At 44.5% G+C, this 22,309-nt stretch overlaps 1 protein-coding gene across 2 annotated transcripts in view; it reads left to right on the plus strand.

Moving 5' to 3' along the window:
• The window catches only part of Adamts17 (ADAM metallopeptidase with thrombospondin type 1 motif 17), a 146,124-nt gene that overhangs the window by 49,443 nt on the left and 74,372 nt on the right, over nucleotides 1-22,309 (plus strand). For both annotated transcript variants that reach the window (XM_042698560.1, XM_042698561.1), the window contains exon 8: nucleotides 13,255-13,360. In XM_042698560.1, the coding sequence (XP_042554494.1) occupies nucleotides 13,255-13,360 (106 nt within the window). The remainder of the gene's footprint in view (nucleotides 1-13,254; nucleotides 13,361-22,309) is intronic.

Here is a 22,309-nt window from a genome sequence, read left to right on the forward strand (position 1 = left end):
TCAGAGCTAGCTAGGGAAGCAGCAATTAGAACGGAAGTCACATACCCCACCCGGAAATAACCAGCCAGGTATTCAGGGGCTACATCTGGACACAAACACGCTTTATTTTGTTTGACTTACCGGTTTTGAATATATGAGAAAAAAAATACCTTTTTCTAAACACCTGTCTGGAAAGATCTGTGTGGCAGAATTGACTGAGGAAAGAGAGTGACTCTCAGTTTAGATTGTGTCCGATTGGTACTCTTCCCTCTGATGCTAAGTGGCAAGTGCTGTGATCCTCAGGACTGAGCAGCTGCTCTCCTTGTGGCACTGAGAGAAGATAAAAGTGCTCCCTTTCCACCGCTGTACCAACAGTGGGAGATGGGAAAGGACCAACGAGGAGGATGAGGATTGTTAGGAAAACGTGAGTGCATTTCTTTGTAGAATGGAATCCCAGAAAGCCTCTTTGTGCAACAAGATGTGTCTGTTACAAAAGATCTCAACTTAGAAGACCACTGCAGGGCCCCTGCCCCACTTCTGGAATCTATGCCTGTCCCCCACAGCATTTGTAAATGCTTACAAATTTGTGATGTGAACCCTAAAAAGGCTGTCTTTGAATAGCAGCTATTTTGGTATTTGGAGCAGAAAAAATCAATTTTTCCTGTGTGTGTGTGCACGTGCGTGCATGCATGTGTGCATGTGCATGTGCATGTGCATTGGCATTATGGCTTGAACTCAGGGCTTAAGCCTGAGTTCACGTGCCTGCTTGCTTCTCAGAGACCATCAAGAGCTAAAAGTTATACCAGTTGTATGCACAAGTGCAAATCAGTCACAGGGCCTTGAGTCAGGCATTAACAGCAACCAATCCTTAGCTTCTTTCACTCAAGGATGGCAATCTATCACTTGAGCCATAGCCCTGCTTCTGACTTTTTGGTGGTTAATTGGAGATAAGAGTCTCATGAACTTTCCTGCTCAATCTGGGTTTGAACTATGATCCCCAGATCTCAGCTTCCTGAGTAGCTAGGGTTACAGACATGAGCTTTTGGTGCCCAGCTAGAACTTCTTTTCCTTGATGCACACCTGGAAAAATGACATTTCTCACTGTGACCAGGTGTGACCCTTACCTCAGCATTGCCAACATCTTCTGCTCAAGATTTCCAAACTCTATGTGTGTTTGTGTGTGTGTATGTGTACATGCATGCATGTGTGCATGCATGTGTGTGCATGAGGGCTGGAGAGAAGAGCTCCTATGTGCATGCTTACAGCCCTGGATAATACAGAGGCAAGACAATGTGGCTCTGAGCTCACACACATGGCATGGTTCTCCTTGGAAGCTAAGCCTGGAGCACATGTCACCCAGGCCGTGTTCTCCTGATTCAACACTGAGGCTCAGACCCATCTCCTACTGGGCAGGGACACCGAGGCTTATGGAAGAACAAAGTCTCTTGTTCTTATCGCACCTTTCCATTCTGACATGCCCAGGTCCCTTTGATCCAAGTGGGCTGGCAGAAAGAAGTACCTGGCATGTCTGCAAGTGTAGTATTAGGACTGATCCCAAACCAGATGCCCAGACTTTCTGCTGAGAAACACCTGGCCACCATGGCACCGCCTCAGTGGTTACCTGGGCCTCTTGTCTCCTTTCTGGCATCAGATGTGGTATTGACAGCGCAGGGTGGATAGTTTCATGTGAGTAAGTCTATTGTACACATGGATGTCCTGGTGACAACAAGATCAAACACCCATCAAAGCTCTCCCCACCATCCTCCTCACCCTGAAGGCTGAGGTGCAGCAGGGACACCCACATATCCTCCCTGCTGACAGGGCTGCAAGGGACTGCATCAAGGGGCTTCCAAGGTGGCAACTGAGAATTTGTTTCTAGAGCTCTTGGGGTACCTATGTGCTTCCCAGAGATCCTCAAGGGCTAAAAGAATTAGGCACTGGCCTTAAGCAGCTAGTCAGACAAATCCTCAAGACTTATCTCTAGTTAACCAGCAAAAAAGCCAGAAGTGGAGGTGTGGCTCAAGTGGCAGAGTCACGAGCAAAAAATTCAAGTGAAAGTCCTGACTTCAAACCCCAGTGCCAGCACACACAAAAATGCCCAGACTACACTTCATCTACTGAGCATCACAGCTTAGTCACAATGTGCACTGCAGTGAGTGGGTTGTTTCCACTCCTGATTGCATGCTGTGGCTGGTTGCCATAATCAAGCATCACCAGGGAGCATTAGACCCACACAGTGCTATCCTGGGAAAAGATCAAAGTTCAAAGTTTGGTTTCCATTGACTGAGCATCGTTGTAAAGTCCAAAAATCATAATATTCAATCAGGGACCATCTGCAATTTTTAATCATCTATATGAATGTGTGTGTACCTCAGCTATTCTTTCTCATTTGCTTTTGCGTTCTTTAAAGTCAGTGTCCAGTTTAAAGTTTGCCATACTTAAATTTGCTCCCCCACTGACAAGCCAGCACCTAACCAATACACATCTCCCCCTCTGCATTCCCTTCACTACCTTAGTAAGAGTGACTTTGCCGGTGGGGTGTGACAGACCCTCTTCGCTCATTCCATGCCTCAGATCTGACAAAGAACAGAACATCCTGCAGAACATTCCTGGCCATCACCTTTTGAGGAATGCTTGGGTGACCCCTGAGGTTGGAAGGGGGAAATTTTCCCAGGATCTTTGTTTTGGCATGGCTATCAGGGAAGAATTTTTTCCAAGGGAATGTCCTTGATTGTATTCTGGGATTCTTATATTTAGTGTTTCTAAGGTAGGTGTGTGTGTGTGTGTGTGTGTGTGTGTGTGTGTGTGTGTGTGTGTGTGTGTGTGTGTGTGAACCCCCCTTTGGAAATTGGATGAAAATAGGAAATTGTCTCGCAAGAAATACATACATAACAAATATTACACTGTTTCCTGGGTTAAAGACACCGTGTGAAGATCTTGTTGAGCTCTGTTTATATAGGAAACTTCCTAGTCTTTCCGGATAATTCCCAGACTTCTCTCTTCCATGTACTACAATAGAGCTGACTGGAGGTCTGTCTTCCCTGTTTGCCACCTGACCCCCAAGGCAGAGAGCTTGTCACCACTGTGGTGGTTGGAGGGAGGGTAGGAGGGTCTGTAGGTAGATCTGTTGTAGCACAAACTGGAGAAACTTGTCCTCTTCTCATCTTACATGAAATGTGGACTGTAGTAGCTTCCTCTAGGGCCTGGTGTATGTGTGCATGCACATGTGCATTTGTGTGGACATACGCATATGTGTGTATGAGCAAGTTGATGTACACTGGGGCTGCTGACATTCCCTGCTGCAGATCTGGGGCAGGGGACACACAGTGTAGAAATGCATGTCACCTGGTACATGACCTTGAACTTCCCAGGATGCAACTACTTCTCAACCCTAGTGCATTGCAGCTGGTGGCTTTACTAGATATGGGACAAATTGCTCCCTGAAATAGCTTCTTGTCTTTCTCTGTGTGTGGGTGCATGTGTATGTGCACGTGCATAAATACCAGAGCTTGTTCAGCTGGTGCTCTATCACTTGAGCCATTCCTTCTGCCCAGCTCTTTGCAGTTAGAGAGGAAGTGTCACAGACTTTTCTGCTCAGATTGGCTTAGAATGGCAGTCCTCCAGATCTCAGCCTCCTGAGTAGCTAGGATTACAGGCTAAGGAGCCATTAATGCCTTGCTGGCATGAGTCTGGACACACACATGGTGTTGGAGATAGACTGGACTCCATCAACACCTTCCTTCCTGTTATTTATTTCTTCTTGTTCTGCGCTACAGCAGCAGAGGGTGGTGGTTTAGGAGGATGAAGTTAGTGGGGCTGGGGTTCATTCCTTTGTGGAGTAATTGAGGATGCATTTAACCTACCCTGGCTTGTTCAGTGCCTCAGGATGCTTAGTATCTTGACATTGGGATTTGTTCAGTTGGCTGGACTGCTTCAGTGAAGGGGTGTGTGATGCACACAGAAGGCATCGCCATCCATGGGCCCTAGGCACCTAGAAGAGAGGACAAAGAGTGTTTTTGTGTCCTTGCAGGATCATGGAGGAAGGGGGCATTGGAGCCATACTTTTGAGACAAGATTAGGAGGGAAGAGACAAGCAAAGTGACCCCTGAGATTTCCCAGGAATCCTGGCTGGAGGTGACGACAAAAGTCTAGGCTTGCGACCAGAGGGAAAGAAAGGAATTCCATAGTCTGTGTGTAGCAGGAAGTGACTGGGTTCCAGGATCACTGAGACGGTCTGGAGAAGGAGGAGAAGCAGAAGGAGAGGGAGATTAAACAGGGCTGCCAGCTTGTGACCTTCCAGTGGGAGGAAACCTTGAGAAGCGTGGGTTTGAGCTGGTGAGTCCCGGGTGAGTGGAGGCAGCGGGGCTGGCTCGTCTCGGCAGAATGCCACAGCAGAGTGCAGACGGGAGCCTGACCCTGGGGAGGTCACCCGGGGACCACCAGCACAGAGGCCATGGGGGAAATGTGTGAAATTGCTTAACAGGCGAAACGCATTTGTTCATTGTCTTCTTAACATTTTAAAGACAGACACTGACATGCGTGCTAGTCCTGCCATCTGGGATAACCCTGACACCAAGGTAGCCTAGTGGTAACGAGCTGTGTCTGTAAGCACAGAGCAGGGAAATGACCTCACCCCAAAGGCAGGCTCAGGGACTCCACGCCATCCTCTTTCTGCCCTCACCACTGGCCACAATTCCCAGAGGCTGGGCGTCTTACTGTGGCTGATGGGATCTACTGCAGATCAGCTGTTTCCTCTGCTGGTCTCAGTACCCAACTAACTTCAGGGTGTTTCCTTCATCATTTGTTCTAAGAGGCAAGCTGTGTGTGTGTGAGAGAGCGAGAAATGGAATGTCGTCATTTTTCCTTCCTGTCAGCATAAGCTGAGATTGTTCTAGGCGCCCCCCCCCTTCCCCGCCACCCACTCTGGGCCATCAGAAGGAAAGGGTTACCATGGATAGATGACTTTAGCTCATGGATGTTGAGTCAATACCCAAATGGCAACTGGCTTCCCATGTGTGGCTTCTTCTGTAGTTTTGGGGCTCCAGTATCTTGCCAGGGCATATTTATAGAGCTGCTGGGAGCTGCTCTGGGACTTGGCGTGAGTACCTGGGCCCAGCCCTAGAGCAGGGCCCCCCCCAGGAAGAACCTAGAACAAAGTACAGACTGGTGGTACTTGTGCTTGCCCTGTGATTTTAGTTATTTTCCACTTCCCATCCTCAAGAGAATGGCTTTGCTGGGCTGAACGCTGAGCAAGAAATGTGCTTTCGTCATTCATCTGAGAACAGTTTTGTTGTTGTTGCTAACTTGGCATGTCTTTCTAGGCATATTCTTGTGTTTTATTCATTCTTTGAGATACAACCATTAAAAGTAAAGCCATTTTCCAAGGATGTCCCTACAGCCTATATGTATACCATTGAAACCGTTCTTACAATGATAGAATTATACAAACAGCCCCTGAGGTCTAAGACATCATACAGGTAAAGTTGGGTGACACAGGCAAAAGCATACCTTGACCAATGTGCACCACAGGGCTTTCTCAAACCCTGACATCTGAATAGAAAAGATAGAGCCTGATCTTTGAAATTATCCCATTACCTTGACTAGCTCTAGGTTGTTAAACCAGAGCCATCCTCTTTTATTTCGCTTGCCTATGTGTATCTCTGTTTTTAATAAGTATAATTTATCAATAAGTATAAGCATACTTCTCAGTGAATATTTGCAAGCTAAACAACATCCACGTGTACCCAGAACCCAAGAGCGGGGACAATCCCAGCCCCTGGATAAGGCCCTCCATGCCTCTCTGGTCTCACTCCCTCCATAGTAACAGCATCCTGATCTCGTGATGACTTACATTGTAGAGCAAGCATCTGTACGACCACATCCCAAGCCCAACAGGAGCATCTGTCAATCACGTAGCTTCTCTCTGTGGGCCCTGCTCCTCCCTACAATGAGTAACCCTTTCCTAGAGTCTCCTAGTGACAACTCCCTTGTGTCTCCTGACATTGTGCATGTGTGATCTTCAGGTGAATCAAAGTGAAAAACGTGTGTGTGTGTGTGTGTGTGTGTGTGTGTGTGTGTGTGTGTGTCCGTGTGTGTCCTGGCTTGCTGTCTTGAGCCCTGTGTGGTGGAATGCCCCTTCCTTCCCTTTACTTTGATCACTAAGCAAAAGCAGCAGTAAGGTGTCCTTCCTGCAGGCCTACTATGCACCCACGGAATGGCTGCCAGGTTCCCAAGCAGGCCTTGAAGACAGGGCCCAGAGTTCTCTGTCTTCTGGTCATCTCTCACAAGAATCCTTGTTGCCTTTCTCTGATATTCTTTGAAGAAATGATATCAACCCCATTAGTTCTTTAGTCCTACTAATATGTTAATTTCATAAGAGTCTTGAAATTGCCTCCTTCCTCCAGAGCAGTGTTTATGAGTCTTTCCAGAACCTTTTGTAGTAGCTGGGAATTTGCCCACTGCAAATGGAAATGCCCAATGATGTGAATGGCTTGGTTTTACTTTGGGCAGATCCCCAGGGCCCCCTATCCTGGCACTAACTGGTACCTTGTTGCCAGATGATGGAAGAATGTCACTCCTGTGCCTCCCAGTGCAGCCACTTGAGGTGTCATTTGATTTCTAAACACAGAGCCATCAGCACCTCAACTCAACCATAGTTCAACCTGAGGCTTCTGGAACTTTCCAGTTGGGTTCCTTGGTAGTCAGCCATGTTATCACAGTGAGTTAACTGGTTGTGGTACTGGGCAGCAAGCAAGGGCAGTGAGCTTGGTGGTCCAGTCTCCTTGTACCCAGGTTACATTCGTGGATGTATACCTCTATCAGAACTCCCTCCCACAGCACCAAAGTCCAGGAGGCTTAAATACTAGACCTTGATTTCTCACAGTCCTAGAGTCTGGGAAGGCCCAAGACCAAGGGGCTGGTAAAGGCATATTTGGAGGGGAGGAGGAACATAATTCTCCCAGATGTCACTTTTAAAATAAAATGCGATATTTCCATATACGCATATAATATAATGTGGCCAAATTCATCCTCTATTTCTCTTCTTCCTCTTCTTATAAGAATAGAACTTATATCCAGATCTCAGCCTTTATGATTCACCTAACCTTCGCCACCTCCCTAAAGGCCTTGGCTCCACATAAAGTCACCTGGTTGTTAGGAGTCAGTCATCCTCAGATTAGAGGGAGCACACAGCGGTCCATAGTACTGGGCATGATGAAGATGGTGATTAAGATGCTGATGGCTGCTCCTACCAGCCCCGGACCATGCTGCCTACTTCGCAGATCTGGCTGTCAGCATGGTTTTTGTTGTTGTTGTTTTTTTAAGCAGCCTTCGCTCACTACCTGCCTGTGTCTGCTTGAAGTGTGACTCAAACACAGATGTCAAGAGAGATCATGATTTGAGATGAAGGCTACAGAGTTAGCGCAGGCCCTGGTGGTGCCTATCACAGCTCAACAGCTCTTGGGATAATGGAAAACGCACACCAGCTAACGCAATAATCTGAAATATTGGTGCAGCTGGGGTGACATCCAATTAGCAAGAAACCATGATACTGAAGGGTAACTAGAAATTTCCTTGGAGAATGTGCTCGGACAATCATTGCTTGGCTTGACTACTGCAATGAAGATGATCTTCCCCCTTCTCTCCTAGCCTTCTTCCCACCTCAGCCATTTGTTCTCTTCTTGCAGGAAATGGAGTTCCCTCCTCTCTCAGTAGTACTTTGATGTTTGCCTACTGTAAGGTTAGAAAGATTTATTTCCGGGTTAATTCTAACAGCCTATAGTTTTAATGCTTCTAGTTAGGATTTGACTAGATGTAAGTTGTATGTGTGGTGTGAGGTAGAGGGTTCACCTTTCTTCATTTCTTCAGCATGTAGCTGTCCAGTTTTTCTGGCACCATTTGGTGAGTGAATCTCTCTCTCTCTTTTTTTTTTGGTTGGTCATGGGGCTTGAACTCCCTGGTCTCAGGCACTGTCCCTCAGCTCTTCAGCTCGGGGCAAGCACTCTACCACTTGAGGTACAGCACCACTTCTGGCTTTTTCTGTTTATGTGGTGCTAAGGAATCAAATCCAGAGCCTCATGCATGCAAGGCAAGCACTCTACCACAGAGCCACCTTCCCATCCCCTGAGTGAATCTCTTTTGACTGGTTATGGTGCCTTTGTCAAAAACCAATGAGTCAGTGTATGGGTTTTTATTTTGGGGGTCTACTGTTGTTATGCTAGTGCCACACTGTTCTGGTTCTAAGTTGTAGAAATGTGAGTCCTTTGAGGATTAGACTTCAAACAGTTACCACCTTCAAAACTTTGTCCATCCGGATACTTTGTTGAAGCTTGAATAACTGAATATTTTATCTCCTTAATATTCTTCTCAGCCAGTTGGTGCTAGCCTTAGGCCTTTTTGGCTAGAATTGGCAGCTTTTCCATTGCTGTGGTTTTGGGAGGGGACCAGGATCCCTTTCTAAGGCCATGGATCCCCGCCTGGTATAGGGATGGTACAGGGATGGTATGCATGGTATAGGGATGGTATAGGGATAGTAAAGGGATGAAGACCTCAGCTGGCTCATCCTCCTCCTTCCATGACTGATGTTAAGGGATCTGGAAGGAGAGGACAGGGAAGCTGGAGCAATCCTACAAGGAGGAGAATTGCTAGGATAGGTTCCCTGGCTGTATTATTCTAGGTGATGGCAGCACTGTGGTCAGATGGAAAGTCAAAGATCAGCGCAGGTCTGTGGAATAGCCCCAGACAGAAGGACCATTATATCAACCTGACAAGCTTCCAGCACCTCATCCTGAATAACTCTTTACTGATTCCTTAGCAGTGTCAGACATGGCGCCTTCCTGCACACGTGTAGGGCTCTGGCAGCCTGGGCAGAACCCTGGGGACATCAAGGAATAAGAAGCTTTATGAACTACTGGCCTAAAGCACTGCAAAGGAGGAGGAGTCTGAATTATTGACAGAATTTAGATAGCACAGGGTTAGGAGTAGAGGACACACTTACAAGTGATTTTTCTTGACAGCAACCAGTAAGACTTTATTTTGCCCCATAATAGGACTTGATTTTTTAGAACACAGTCGATCTGCAAATGCCTGTTTTTGCTTACTTGCTGAAGTGTATTTGCAACTCCAGAATCAATCCTCGGAGCATTTTGGCAGTCACTCACCGACATGTGCAGAGTGGTGAAAAATTTGAGTCACCAGACGGGCGCATTCCCAGCCGAGGTTGAACAAGGCCATCCTCTGCCTTCCTGTGTCGACTCTCATACCATAAACAAGTGCCCTTTTCACAGTGCATTGAGTGCCACGTTCTTTACATTTTTGGGCCTTCTCCTTGATGGTTTCAGTGTTTCAACTGGACCCCAAGCATTGTATTTCCTTAGCCCTAGACTGTGGTGCTGTGTCCTGTGAAGAAACTGTGGAAGGGAGCAAAGAAGAGCAAGTTTCCCGATTCAGGCACAGGACACAGGGGCTGCTCAATGCTAATGAATTATAATATATCCTTAGACAAACACACACACATAGATCTGACCAGAGGTTAACCCTGCATTTTACTTACAAACAATAACTCAGGATTCATTAATTCAGTGGCTTCAGCAACTTTTTAGAATCTACATCTCCATGTGTGAAGCCCTGGGTTTAATTCCCCAAACACGCGCACTCAATTCAAATATATATGTATATGTCTACCTAACCATAAACAAGAACTGGCTATTCTCCATTTTACTAGACTAGAAAACATTGTTCTTAAATATTCACAAGTGCACATGATACTTCCAACTGCTTTTGGAAGTTGACAGCTGTGCAAATCTTGTCCATGAACCCCGACATGAGGTAGTCTCAGTCACAGAAGACCACCAAACAAAATAGCTGCCAGTGGGTCCCTTGTGATTGAAAACAGGATGACCCAGTGGTGACAGTGATGGTGTTGGGACCTTGAACAGTCAGATGGGAGGAAACTGACCATCTGCTCAAAGGTGGAGCCCGGCAGGTCTGACTAATGGGCAACAAGGCCAACAGCTGCAAACTGTTTACGCACACTGATTTATTTACGGGATAAACTAAGGTTTATACAGTTGTGTGGCGTCTACTCCTTAAATCCAGAAAGAACCAAATGGTAAACTCTGAGTTTTATGAATTATGCACTGTGCAGTTTTCTCCCAGAAAAGAAAATAATTAAGTCTCTTTACCCGACTTTCTCCGAAGTTAAGCTTCTAGAAAGAGAAAATGAGAAGGGAGGAAAGGGAGGCTGGACATTTGGTAGGATGGCTGGAATCATGGGTTGAGTCTCTAGTGGATGTGGTCTGCTTGTCTGAATGAAGTAGATGGACTTCTCCCATCATTGGAAGAACTCATTAGAGTCCCCTATTTCCACCTTCAGCATTGCAGTTTGAAGTGTGCTTGCTTCCCGACTTTGTGCCTGGGGTACAGGTGGGGAAGCAAGCCAGCTGTGTATGCTATGAACTTCCAGCATTATTTGCTGCCAGAAGAACTACAGTGCAGTTAAAAATGTAGAGGGAAGCTGGGTGCCAGTGGCTCATGCCTATGATCCTAGCTACTTAAGAGGCAGAGATCTAGGATAGCAGTTCAAAGCCAACAGAGGCAGGAAAGTCTGATGAGATGTTTATCTCCAATAAACTATTCAGAAAAAGCTAGACGTGGTGCTGTGGTTCATGTGGTAGAGCACTAGCCTTGAGCACAAAGAGGCTTAGAGACAGTGCCTAGGCCCTGAGTTCAAGCCTGAGGACTGGCCACAAAAAAAATCCAGAGGGGATTTTAGTCATTTTTATTTTGTTTTTCAACCTCTGCCTCTGCTGTTTGTTGCCTTGGAAAAATGAAATATAATTAAATGCACTCAATTTTCAGTTAATATGCAACTGCATTATTTCAGCTTGATTAATTTGGCCAATTAATTTAATGTGATCTCTTAATGGGGAGAAAATTTAAAAGATCTCAAATTCACTTATAAGTCATTTACTGTTAATATTCTTGCACGTCCCCTTGTTGTCTTATATTTAGACTTATAAACATTTGGACTTAAACATAAGAAATCTTCATTCTATTCCACCCACATTTCTTCATTAGAAGTTAGCATATAATACAAGAAGGACCTTCTCTGTCCTGCAGCATCAGTGTGAGTTGGCCTGATGACCCAGGCTTCATTTCTAGTGAATCAACACAGGGGAGCCTAGACTTCCTTCATTTCTTGACAAGCACCAATGTGGGCTTTGGTGGGCCTTTTCCCTTCTGCTGAGGTGGGATCTATGTTGGCCACCCCTCCTTCATTATAACATGTACCTGAGATAATGAACTTACAGAGAGAAAAGTTTTCTTTTAGCTCACAGTTTTAGAGATTCAAGTCTAAATTTATGGGTTTGTTGTAGGCACATTGCTTTTAGGCCTTTTATGCCACTGCTCCGTGGCAATGACTGGGGTCACAAGTGGTTAAAATTAAAGTACTGACCACAGGGAGAAAGAATGAAAAGAGAAAGTGCTGGATCCCACAGGCCCTTTCAAGGTCATGTCTACCAATGACCTAAAATCCTCTCATCAAGCCCTACCCCCTGAAGGTCCCACCACCTCCCAACCTTTAACTTGTGGGCCTTTGAACCATAGTATGGTATCCTCTAGCTCTAGGGCTCTCATTCTGGACTGCTGTTTCTTTCCATGAAACACTGAATTCCAACATGCTTTGTTTTCTGCACTGTCTCCATGTCTTAGTGACTGCTTATTTCTCCATAGTGATTACTTTTTATAACAACCTGGGAGTTCATCCAGACTTTGTTTTGCATCCATGAAGTATTTTCACACCATCGCTCATAAACTCACACTGTTTTTATGCTTGATTATCAAGGGCCATTTTCTTTTATATGTTTACCCTTGCTCAGTTTTATGACCAGGCTGGTCATGATTGGAATCAGTCATTAAGAGCAGTAGCCCTTCATCCACCTTTGTATAAGAACAATTCTTATGAATAAAACTGATCTTCTTTGTTTTCTAGTTTGAAAAATCCTCCGCACCTTGGAAAAATTAAAATACGATTATTGGAAGGCTCTATGCTTGCTCTTGCCCAAGCATTGCCTACTCCCTAATTAGAGTGGAAAGTCAGGCCTGCCTATTCTGGATGCAGAGAGCAGCTGGGGCCAGGGGAAATGTTTGTGTGGCATTTCAGGTCTGCTGGTTCAGCAACAGAGACCACGGCGTGCACACTCAGGACAGCAAGCTCAGCACATCTGGCCAATATTATGTCTCCTTCCACGGCAGGCACATCTGATCATTTTTAATTGAGTCATTGACCCAGAGATACTGTGGTCTGGCCTGGGCTGGGTGGGTCTGAGTGTGCACGTATGTGTGTGTGCGCACATGTATGTGTGCGCTCACATGCTGCATGTGCATACCACTGGGGCTATGTAGCAGCAGTCCACTTTCTCACTGCTGGAATTTCAGCAGCAGCCCACAAAGTGTTTTTAAACAAAACCAGAATGATGACCTTGAAGGCACTGCGGAGCCAGATCGCGTCCTTTCTGGTTTGTGCTTGGATTCCTTCCAGAGTCTGCATTGCTGCCTTGTGATATGAGCCAAAAAAAAAAATATTTGATTTTTTTTTGTAATTCTTTAACCTTGGCTAAGTATGTTGCATGTTTTCAAGTAAAAATTGGCATATGGTACAGAATGTAAGCCAAGTCGCCCACTGGTAGCCCAGAACTATACCTCCCTGCAGAACTTTTCTTGTGAGCTTCCTCTACTTCACACAGGGGCCCCCGAACTTAGGAGAAGGCAGACCTTGTGTGTGGCTGAGCTCTGCATTAGTTTCATTTTTCTTTTTGGTGCTAGGGATGGAACCCAGGCCTTCACCTCTGATTTATGCTCCTGGCTCTCTTTTTTTTTTTTGGTGCCAGTACTGGGGTTTGAACTCAGATCTTTGCATTCTTGCTTAGCTTGTTTTCACTCCAAGTTGGCTCTCATCACTTGAGTCACACCTCCACTTCTGGCTTTTTGGTGGTTAATCAGAGATAACAGTCTCATACATATATCTGCCCAAGCTGGCTTTGAACCATCATCTTCAGATATTGGCCTCCTGAGTAGCTAGGATTACAGGCATGAGCCACTGGCACCTGGCTGTAGTTTTCATTACAGTGCTCATTTTCCTCTTTGGTTGAGTTTATTCCTAGGTTGTCCTCACTTTCATCCTCTCTTGATCATGTGTGAGCTACCCACATGGACATGCAGGGAGATCAGGGCCTCCCTGTTCTGAAGAGGATGTGTTTTGTGTCTCTGCTGCAGGAATTGCTTACTTAGGAGGTGTGTGCAGCTCTAAGAGGAAATGTGTGCTTGCCGAAGACAATGGGCTCAATCTGGCCTTTACCATCGCTCATGAGCTGGGCCACAAGTAAGTATCAGACTCTGTTGTTCTGTCCTTTAAATTCATTTGTGAACACTTTAAAAAAAGAAAAACTTGAATTCTGGAAGTTCTGTAACAGTGCTAACTGGTAGCTTTTGCCTAGCCAGTTCAGCAGAGAACCAGCCCTGCAGGGGTCTCAGGAGGTTACCTCACAGGCTTGCCTTGAATGTTAACATGCTTGCTTGCGTTTTATGTTTATTCTTTCACTCCAGGACTGTGTAGGGAGGAGGACTTTTCTGGGTGTGTTATTTTCCTGTGGCAGCATGACCTTCTGTACACTCTACAGATAGCATTCAAATCACGGATTTGTCTTGAGGCCCATTGGCTTTCTGTTTTCTTTTTAACCAGTTTCAAAGTCAGACTTTCTTGGTTGCAGGATTCAGGGTTTTAAGAGAATTAACCGTGACTTCCTTTGTGCATAGATGAAATAACTCTTAAGAACCTTAGAGCTCAAGGATATGCTATAGATAAACTGAGGCAACCTCTGCTATTTCTAGAGGAGGAAACAGAGGGTCAGAAGGTTTGAGGAACTGACCCAAGGTTTCAATCACCTGCAGGAAGCCCTCCTCCCAAGGGGTAGAAAGTCAGCTGACTATAACTGTTGCCTGAAAGTTTATTCTTTCTCTTGGAGTGGATGTCTGTTTTATGTTTCTTTGAAGGCAGAACTGTGATATGATTGTGTAAGAACTTAAAAAAATTAAATTGAGGAGCCAAGAGCATGCAAAAACAGTGGGAGCATTTATATTGGATCATACAAAACATCATTAAAGGGAAATCTAGTTCTTGGGGAAAATGCTATAAAATTTTTCTAATGACCTGCACGGGAACATGCCTGGGGCCTTCACTCTTCGGACTCAGCTTTTGCAAGGGAAAAGCCAATGCCCTGGATGGAGTGTGAAAACATGAGCTTTACTTTGTGTTGTAGTGTGTTTATCTGGTCCCACTGTGTTGTGTTCCACCCCAGCAGAGGGTTTGGTAGACCGGTTGTACATTGTGATATGGGTAGAGATGGGGAACAGAATTCTGTGTGCATGTTACGTAGAGAAATTGACTTAGCATCGGCAAGAGGACAGGAGTGGTTGTCTCTCAGTGCCCTATTATTTCATCTTGACACTATTTACAAAATAGCCCTTTGTCCATACGTTTTCTATTTGTTTTTGTGCCAGTTTGGGGGCTTGAACTCAGAACCTGGGCCCTGTTCCTTGGTTTATTTCTCTCAAGGTTGGTGCTCTACCACTTGAGCCATACCTTCATGTCTGTAATTTTGGTGGCTAACTAGAGATAAGAGTCACATGGACTTTCCTGTCCAGGCTAGCTTTGAACTTCTATCTTCGGCTCTCAGCCTCCCTAGTAGCTGTGATTACAGGCTTGAGCCATTGGCACCTGGCTTTATAGTCTTTTTCTAAAATTAAATGTCATCATATTTATATTAATATCTCTGCATTGGTTCAACAAAATTGGTACCAGACAGCTACTTACTAGGGAAAAAAAAAACATATATGACAATGATTTTGGTGGGCGTCTTCTGGTTGATTATCAAAGGACCCAGCCCAATGATTATAGTTGCCTAGGAATCAGCTCCCTAACGGGAGTAAGAATGCAGAACTGTCAAAATCTTCACCAACACCCAGGTTTTTATGGGTCTTTGAAAGAGTCCATTTAAATAAGATGGTTTGTGTTGTAGTTATGTAAACAACAGTATGCTCCAGCAGCATCCAGTACCATAGCACATGCATACACTGTGTAGAGGTCTTTCTTAGACCTGAAGAATACCAAGGCTGTTTTCTCCGCATGACCTGTATGATTATGTAGTTCTGATAGGTCTTAATACCCTCCATCTATACTCTGTTTAGAATTTCCTGGAGGGCTCTTTCTAGCTTACTATTGAGCTTTAATTACCTACATAAACACCTTATTGTTAATCAGAGCCAATAAATCCTGCCAGCATTTGGCCCTGCCCCTAGTCTGGCAATTACAGTTTGCCCTAGGAACTGTGTTGTCTCTGAATAATAGCAATGCTGGGAACAGATTCCAGAGTTTGAAGCCACATCCTTTTATCCACAGGCCTCTCTCTGGTCACCCTTGCTCAGGCAGTCTACACGAAACTGCTTGAAAAAGATAAGACCTACAGCCTCACCAATGCCAAGGGCCAATCTTCTTTATAGATGAAAGAAAAAAAAAAGACCTGTAAACCAGTTGTTTTCTAGTAGAGCGGCACTATTCAGCCCTTAGCATACGTTAAGAAAGTTGCCACAAGTTTCTCCTACTGGTCCCTTGATGTCAGTACTTATAAGAAACATCCTTTTTTATTTTAAACAAAAATGAGTAGTTGTACAACAACAAAGCAGTTTATGAATACAGTGCATCTTGATGAGTGTCACTCTTTTCATGCTTCTCTCCCAGCCCTCCCAACCTCACCACTCCCTCTGTTTTCTTAATTTTTTTGTAGGAAATGAATTGAACTTTTTGACTGCATTTTCCCCTTTCTCTCTTCATTCATCTGCCCTCTTTCCCTTGGGCCCACCTACCCTTACCCCTTCACTCCCTCAGTTTGAGTACCCATTTCCTGGTGTTTATTTTGTTGGACTGTTAGTTAGCCTTTCTAAGGAATTACATGGTTCGAATTCTCCTCTGAATCTACCATATGTTGGTTAATGTATTTATGTACACTTGGATACCACCCTGAAGTATTTGCTTATATATTTATAAGGTTCTGCATATGAGAGAAAACATGTATCCTTTGTCTCTCTGGACCTGACTTAATTCACTTAACATGATTTTTTTCCAGGTCCTTCCATTTCTAATGGCTGGGTGCATGCCTCTGCACCTGAGCTCTTCTGCTACTTATCTATGAGCAGCTTACCTACTTACCTTATGCCCTTGGGTCTGATGAGATTGACACTTTGGGGTGCTCTACTCTGGTGTAGGAGTAGAGATTCCCTCTTGCCTGTAGATAGCCACTGGAGGGACTGCAGATCCTGCTTCAGGCTGTGGGAGAGCCTGGGAAGGACTGCTGTGGGTTGCTGCTTAGAGGATGAGTTGGCTCAGTGAGCTGGGGAAAGGTGAGGTGAGGACATGGGATGTCGCGATGATCATGTGCCTGAGGACACACTTGCCTGGCATGCAGCTCAGAACAGGAAGGGATCTGATCTCTGGGCTTACGGGCAGGGGAAAGATGAGCATCTGCAGCAGAGGGAGGAGGAGGAGTAAGAAGAGGGGGGATGTTCTCTTAACTGGAGTCGACATAGTTCAAATGAAAAGGAATTGTCTCGGTCCCAGAACAGGAAGGAAGGCAAGTCTTAATCCAGATGTGTGAAGCATGGAAATGTTTGTCTGTGATTTGGGTTAAGAAAGCCATCCTGCAGAGTGCAGGGTGTAGGGGGCAATATAGGACAGTTGTAGGCAGGTAGGTAGCCTGCAAGCTGATAGGGCAGTGGCCATTCTTGTCCCAAGTGTCTTCGGGGCAAGACTTATGGGGAAAGTATTGTACAGAGAGAATTTCTGGTAATGTCACAACTGGTTAGAAATTTTGGAGCAGAAGGAGTATATTTGTGTTCCAGCTGGATTTAGAGTAGTTGGGTCTACTCAAGAATTGGCCTTGAGTAGAGTGACAGAGAAGGAATGCCTTCTCCCAGCAAGGGTATGGTGCATTGGGTCTGGTTCCAGCATAGGATTTTCCAACAGGTTCTTCCTTGGCTCCCTGAGCCTCATCCTTGGTTTCTCAGTCAGCTCACAAGGCCTTACCAGCCCAAGAGTAATCCTGAAAGATAGCTAGGCTCATGGCTATAGTCCTAGCTACTCAGGAGACTGAGGTTTGAGGATCTCACATGAATCATATGTCCAAAGAAGCTGGTCCTCCCTTGGAGGTAGAGCCTGGGAACTGTCTGATGCTCATCATCAGTGGGTCTTGTGCATATCTCAGGTCCTACAATATGATTACAAAGATATTTTCTGTTTGTAAGGGGACTCAGGAAGGGAAGCCATGGGGGCTGCTTACCAAAGTGGAAAGATCAAGAACCCCCAGAGTTCCTATTTTCAAACTTGGAGATTTGTAAAGGGTATTCTTAGATACATTTTGATATAAAGAACACATTGTATTTTGAAGAACCAGCCCATGCCCTTATAATTTAAGACATAGTGCTTTATTGACTCTCCATCTTGTCACTGGACATGCCATATTGGTCTTGACTACTCCTCGTCTTATCTTTTTCATGCAGCCAAAGGTGTGCAATATGCCTTGCACCAAATGCATTCAGCTCAGATTGAAAAACAAAACAAAACAAAACAAAACACCCCACAAAACTTCCACATGATAGTGTCAGACCATGTGGGTTCTTGTGAAGGAGCAATGAAGAAAAGCAAAGTGCTGAAGACTGAAAATGGGCCAAGGCTATCTTACAAAAGGGAAATTAGACAATTGCATGCATTCTAGGCTTACACTATTAATATCACTTGTAGGAGTGATTCCAGAATGGCTCATCAAACACAATTTGTGACCTCTTGGAAATAAGAGGCAGTTTTAGAAATCATCCAAGGATTGTGCCAAGACAGGGAATGTAAATTTCCTCAAGCTCTCTAAGATACTCTAAACAGTCCAAATGAGAATTATGTGAGCTGTGATCTGGACACTATTGCAGGTAAATGAATTTTTAACTGTTGGGGACAAATTTACTCAATGGATGCTAATTAATGGAGCGGTGTCTTTCTGGGAGAGATATTTTCTGTCTGCTCACCAGAATCACTGCTTGATCAAGAACTTTAGTCATGACAGGGATGGGGTACATGCTCAGAGACACTGAGGTGAACAAATATGAGAGGGATAATAGTGCTTGAAAATTTAGGGTATGCAAAGTTTTGACCACTGGGGCAAGTGACTAAATACAGTAAGGTATGATTTTGACTTATCCTTAACCTATTGTTTTAGTAGTATTAGTATTAGTAGTGTGTGTGTGTGTGTGTGTGTGTGTGTGTGTACGTGCGCGCATGCATGCACATGCATGTGCGTGTGTGTGCACATGCACGTATTGGGGCTTGAATTCAGGGCCCAGGCAATGTCCTTGAGCATTTTTTCTCAAGGATGGCACTCTACCACTTGAGCCACAGCTCCATATCTGGCTTTTGGGTGATTACATTGGAGAACAGAGTTTCATGAACTTTCCTGCCCAGGCTGGCTTTGAACCAAGATCCTCAGATCTCAGCTGCTTATGAACTAGAATTACAGCTGTGAGTCACTGGCACCCAGCTACTCTTGACGTTCTATATAGAGGAAAATCAAGTTCAGTGACACTCTCATTAGAAGGGACAGAGCTAGGGCCTTGTCAGTGTTAAAGGAAAAGCTCTAACCATATGCCATACAGCTTTGCAGATAGTATTTAATGGAGGTTAAGTTCCAGGTCAACTAGATGCAAATGTACAGGGTACATAAGCATGGATTAATAGCAAAGTGTTTGAAAAGATTTCAGTTACTGCCAACAAACATGTCTGTCTTTATATCCTGGTTGTACTACATTGAGTGACATAACTAATTGATCCCAGGAATCTTTACTGCTAAGATCTTCTGAACTCTGTAGGCAGCTACTGCCAATAGATTAGCGTTAGAACAAAAGAGGTTTATTATCCTGTGTGGTGTGTGAGGACACACACACACACACACACACACACACACACACACACACACACACACAGAGATAACCTATGGCCAGGTAGGATTTATTCCAGGTATACAAGGATGGTTCAATATCCAATCCAAACATTAGTGACTATGAAACACCACATCTGCAAGCTAAAGAAGCACAAAATTACATTAGTTGATATAGAAAAAACATCAATATATTTGTCTTATATTTGTGATTAACCCTATTGCTCACCTAGAACATCCAGGAAAATCCTTATCCTCTTAAAGAACATCCACATATAAGTTCAGCTAATACCATATTGAGAGTTAGAAGATTTAAAGCTTTCTAAATTGAAAAACAAAGTATAAATCTTAACTAGATACCTATCAAAGCAAGTCCCGTGAATTGTACCAGTGTCAAAATTCAGATTTTGACATTATGGTGTAATAATGCTTGGTGTTGCCATTGAGGGGAAGCTGAGTGAAAGGTTTGCTGGACTTTAACTGTGTTGGTCTCAACTTTCTCGTGAATCTCTAGTTTAATTTTCAAATTAAGAGACAGGGAAAAGAAAGAGGTAATACTGCCAGAATCTTCTGAAAATCCAGATGTTTAGATGTCTGGGCCATGCTTCATACTAATACGTTACTATTTCTGCTGGTATAGTATAGGCATCTGTGTCTTTTCAAAAAGTATTTTCATTGCCATACACAGCTGGCTTTGAAGACTATCTTCACTGTGAGCAGCTATCATCCTGTCGTCCTTTCCTCTCTAAGATAGGAACATTGATAGAGCCCTGCCTTTGTGCTGGACTGTTTGACTATTTTACATCCTTTGTCAAAATCACCATCAGTGAGAATCATCAGTCTTCATTCCCTGCCATCATTAGATCAGTCTCCTTCTTTATGTTCCAGTTTGTCAATGTCTGAAGTTTCTGTCAGCATAGAAAACTGTTTCCTCACCCTTACACAGTGGTACTCACTGGCTTTTGGAAAGGAATTAGAGTTGCCCTGGGCCCTGGTTTGGTATCCATGGCATAAAAGAGAGGACTTGAAGACTGGAGGCTCAGATGCTACTATTGGATACTTTTGATGCTTCCCAAGAGTCCTCTTTTTCTGAAGGAGGATAGGAGTGAGCCTTTACTGTTCTTTGAGATTTCATAGTTCTCTGCCTCTTACCTAGAGATGGTTCAGACTCACTGTGGTTAAAGAATCATTTAGAACAAGTATGGAGAGCAAAAAATGTGATCCTTAAGTCTACAGAATAACTCATAGGAACTGTTAGTGAATGCAGCACCCTGCTAGACACCAGGTGCTATGATTTAAATACGATTTGTCCTGACCCAAACTCAGGTTGAACATGAATTCAGTAGCAGCATTTGAGGGTGGGGCCTAGCTGGAAATGCTTGCGTCATTGGGTAGACTCTTTGTGAATAGATTAATGCCTTTCTCACGGATGGGTTAGCTGTGACTCTTTTCTCTATTTTGCATGTGCATACTTTCATTCTTTTACTATGTGTTGAAGCAGCTAGAGGCCCTTACCAGAAACTGACAAGATGCAAGTCTCTTGAACTTCCTAGTCTCCAGAACCATAAGCCTAAGCAAACCTTGACTTTTTATATATTAGCCAGTCTCAGGTATTCTGCCACAGCAACTGAAACGTGAGATCCTTGGACTCAGGAAGAAATGACAACATAAAGAAGGTTCATACCTGTGTGCATCAGTTAGCTGATTGCCCTTGCGGTCCTAGCAACTGGGCTGGAAGACCAATCATATGTCTGTGGTCCATTGCATTTTACCTTATTTGGACTGTTGGGTTAATCTTTTTTATAGTTTCTTGGGACATTAGAAAAGCTTTGGCTGCCAAACCAAATGTTGACACACCTATGTCATAGTAGAGGATCCATGTGTCTTGGGGCTGGAGGGTAAAGAAGGTATAGGAACTCTTCCCAAGCAGCAAGCAGGGTCACCATGTTCCCTGTTCTTGGGGCCCCACTCATGTAGACAGAGATGTCCCACACCTCAAGCTTAAGTTAGCAGTGATACTATTTGGGAATGACTCAAACCAAGCTGGCAGTTTTGGGGGGTCAAGAACCAAGTGACGGGGCTGGGAAGGTGGCTCAGTGGTAGAGCGCTTGCCTCGTATGCATGAGGCCCTGGGATCGATTCCTTAGCACCACACAAGCAGAAAAAGCCGGAACTGGCACTGTGACTCTAGTGATAGAGTGCTAGCCTTGAGCTGAAGAGCTGAGGGACAGTGCTTAGGCCCAGAGTTCAGGCCCCACGACTAACTAAAAAGAAAAAAAAAAACAAAGTGACTATATGAATCTAACCATACAAAATAATATTTATCAAAGTGAACTCCAGGGAAGTTGAAATGAGGGATCTTTCTTCTTTCTTTGTTGATAGTTTCGTTTCTGAAACATTTCCTTTTGTCTTGTTTTTTTTTTTTTAATTTATCTGTCTTTGGGAGCGTAAGGGAGGGTGGTACAAAGGGTGAACAGATGCAGCAGTGATACTCACTAGAGCCTATGTTGAAAATGAACTGTACAACTTGTGGGTGGGGACAGGAGAGGAAAAACTGGGAGAGAGCAATGGAAGGAGTGACATTGTTCAAAAAGAAATGCATTCTTTATCTGACTTACACAGAACTGTAACCCCTCTGGATATCATCTTGACAATAACAATTTAAAAAAAGAAACAAGTAACAAATGGACAGAGTTGACCAAGCCACATAGATTCACTTTGAAATGTAGAGTCTCCATCATGTCCAGCACACATCCCTCACCAGGTCCACCACTGCTCTGTGACTCAGTTTCCATTATGCATTGGCTTGCTTTTCCTTGAAAACTTAAGATTCCTCTGAAGATCTGAAGATCAGAAGTAGAGAAGCCTGGTGCTGGTAGATGAATCATTCCTTTAGTTTCATGTTTGGGTCCTACCTGGAATGGAAGGAAACTCTTTTGGCCTTGCAGGGAGAGGGAAGAGGGGTAGCCATAGACAAACACCTAAGGCCAGGCCACTCAGCTGACAGCTCTTTTTGCAGATCAGTGAATCTGCTCTGTCAAGATTGCCGAACTTAGTAGTTACCTATCAACAAGTATTGAAAGCGGGGACAGCTCTGTGCCCTTGCTAACCTTTATCCCTGTTTTACTCTGGGAAAGAATTGGAGACCTGCAGGGGCTGGGCTACAAGTGGCTATGAGACCTGGGAGAATAGGATGATGGAAAGATGCTGGGAAGGGGGAGGGGGACTGCAGAGAATGGGACACCTCTCCTTTGTTTCATTCTCCCAGGGGCAGCACATTCTGGAAGGTAGGTAAATGG

The sequence above is a fragment of the Dipodomys spectabilis genome, unplaced genomic scaffold (genome assembly GCF_019054845.1).
Source record: "Dipodomys spectabilis isolate Male_0828 unplaced genomic scaffold, ASM1905484v1 ptg000233l, whole genome shotgun sequence".
Taxonomy (NCBI): domain Eukaryota; kingdom Metazoa; phylum Chordata; class Mammalia; order Rodentia; family Heteromyidae; genus Dipodomys; species Dipodomys spectabilis.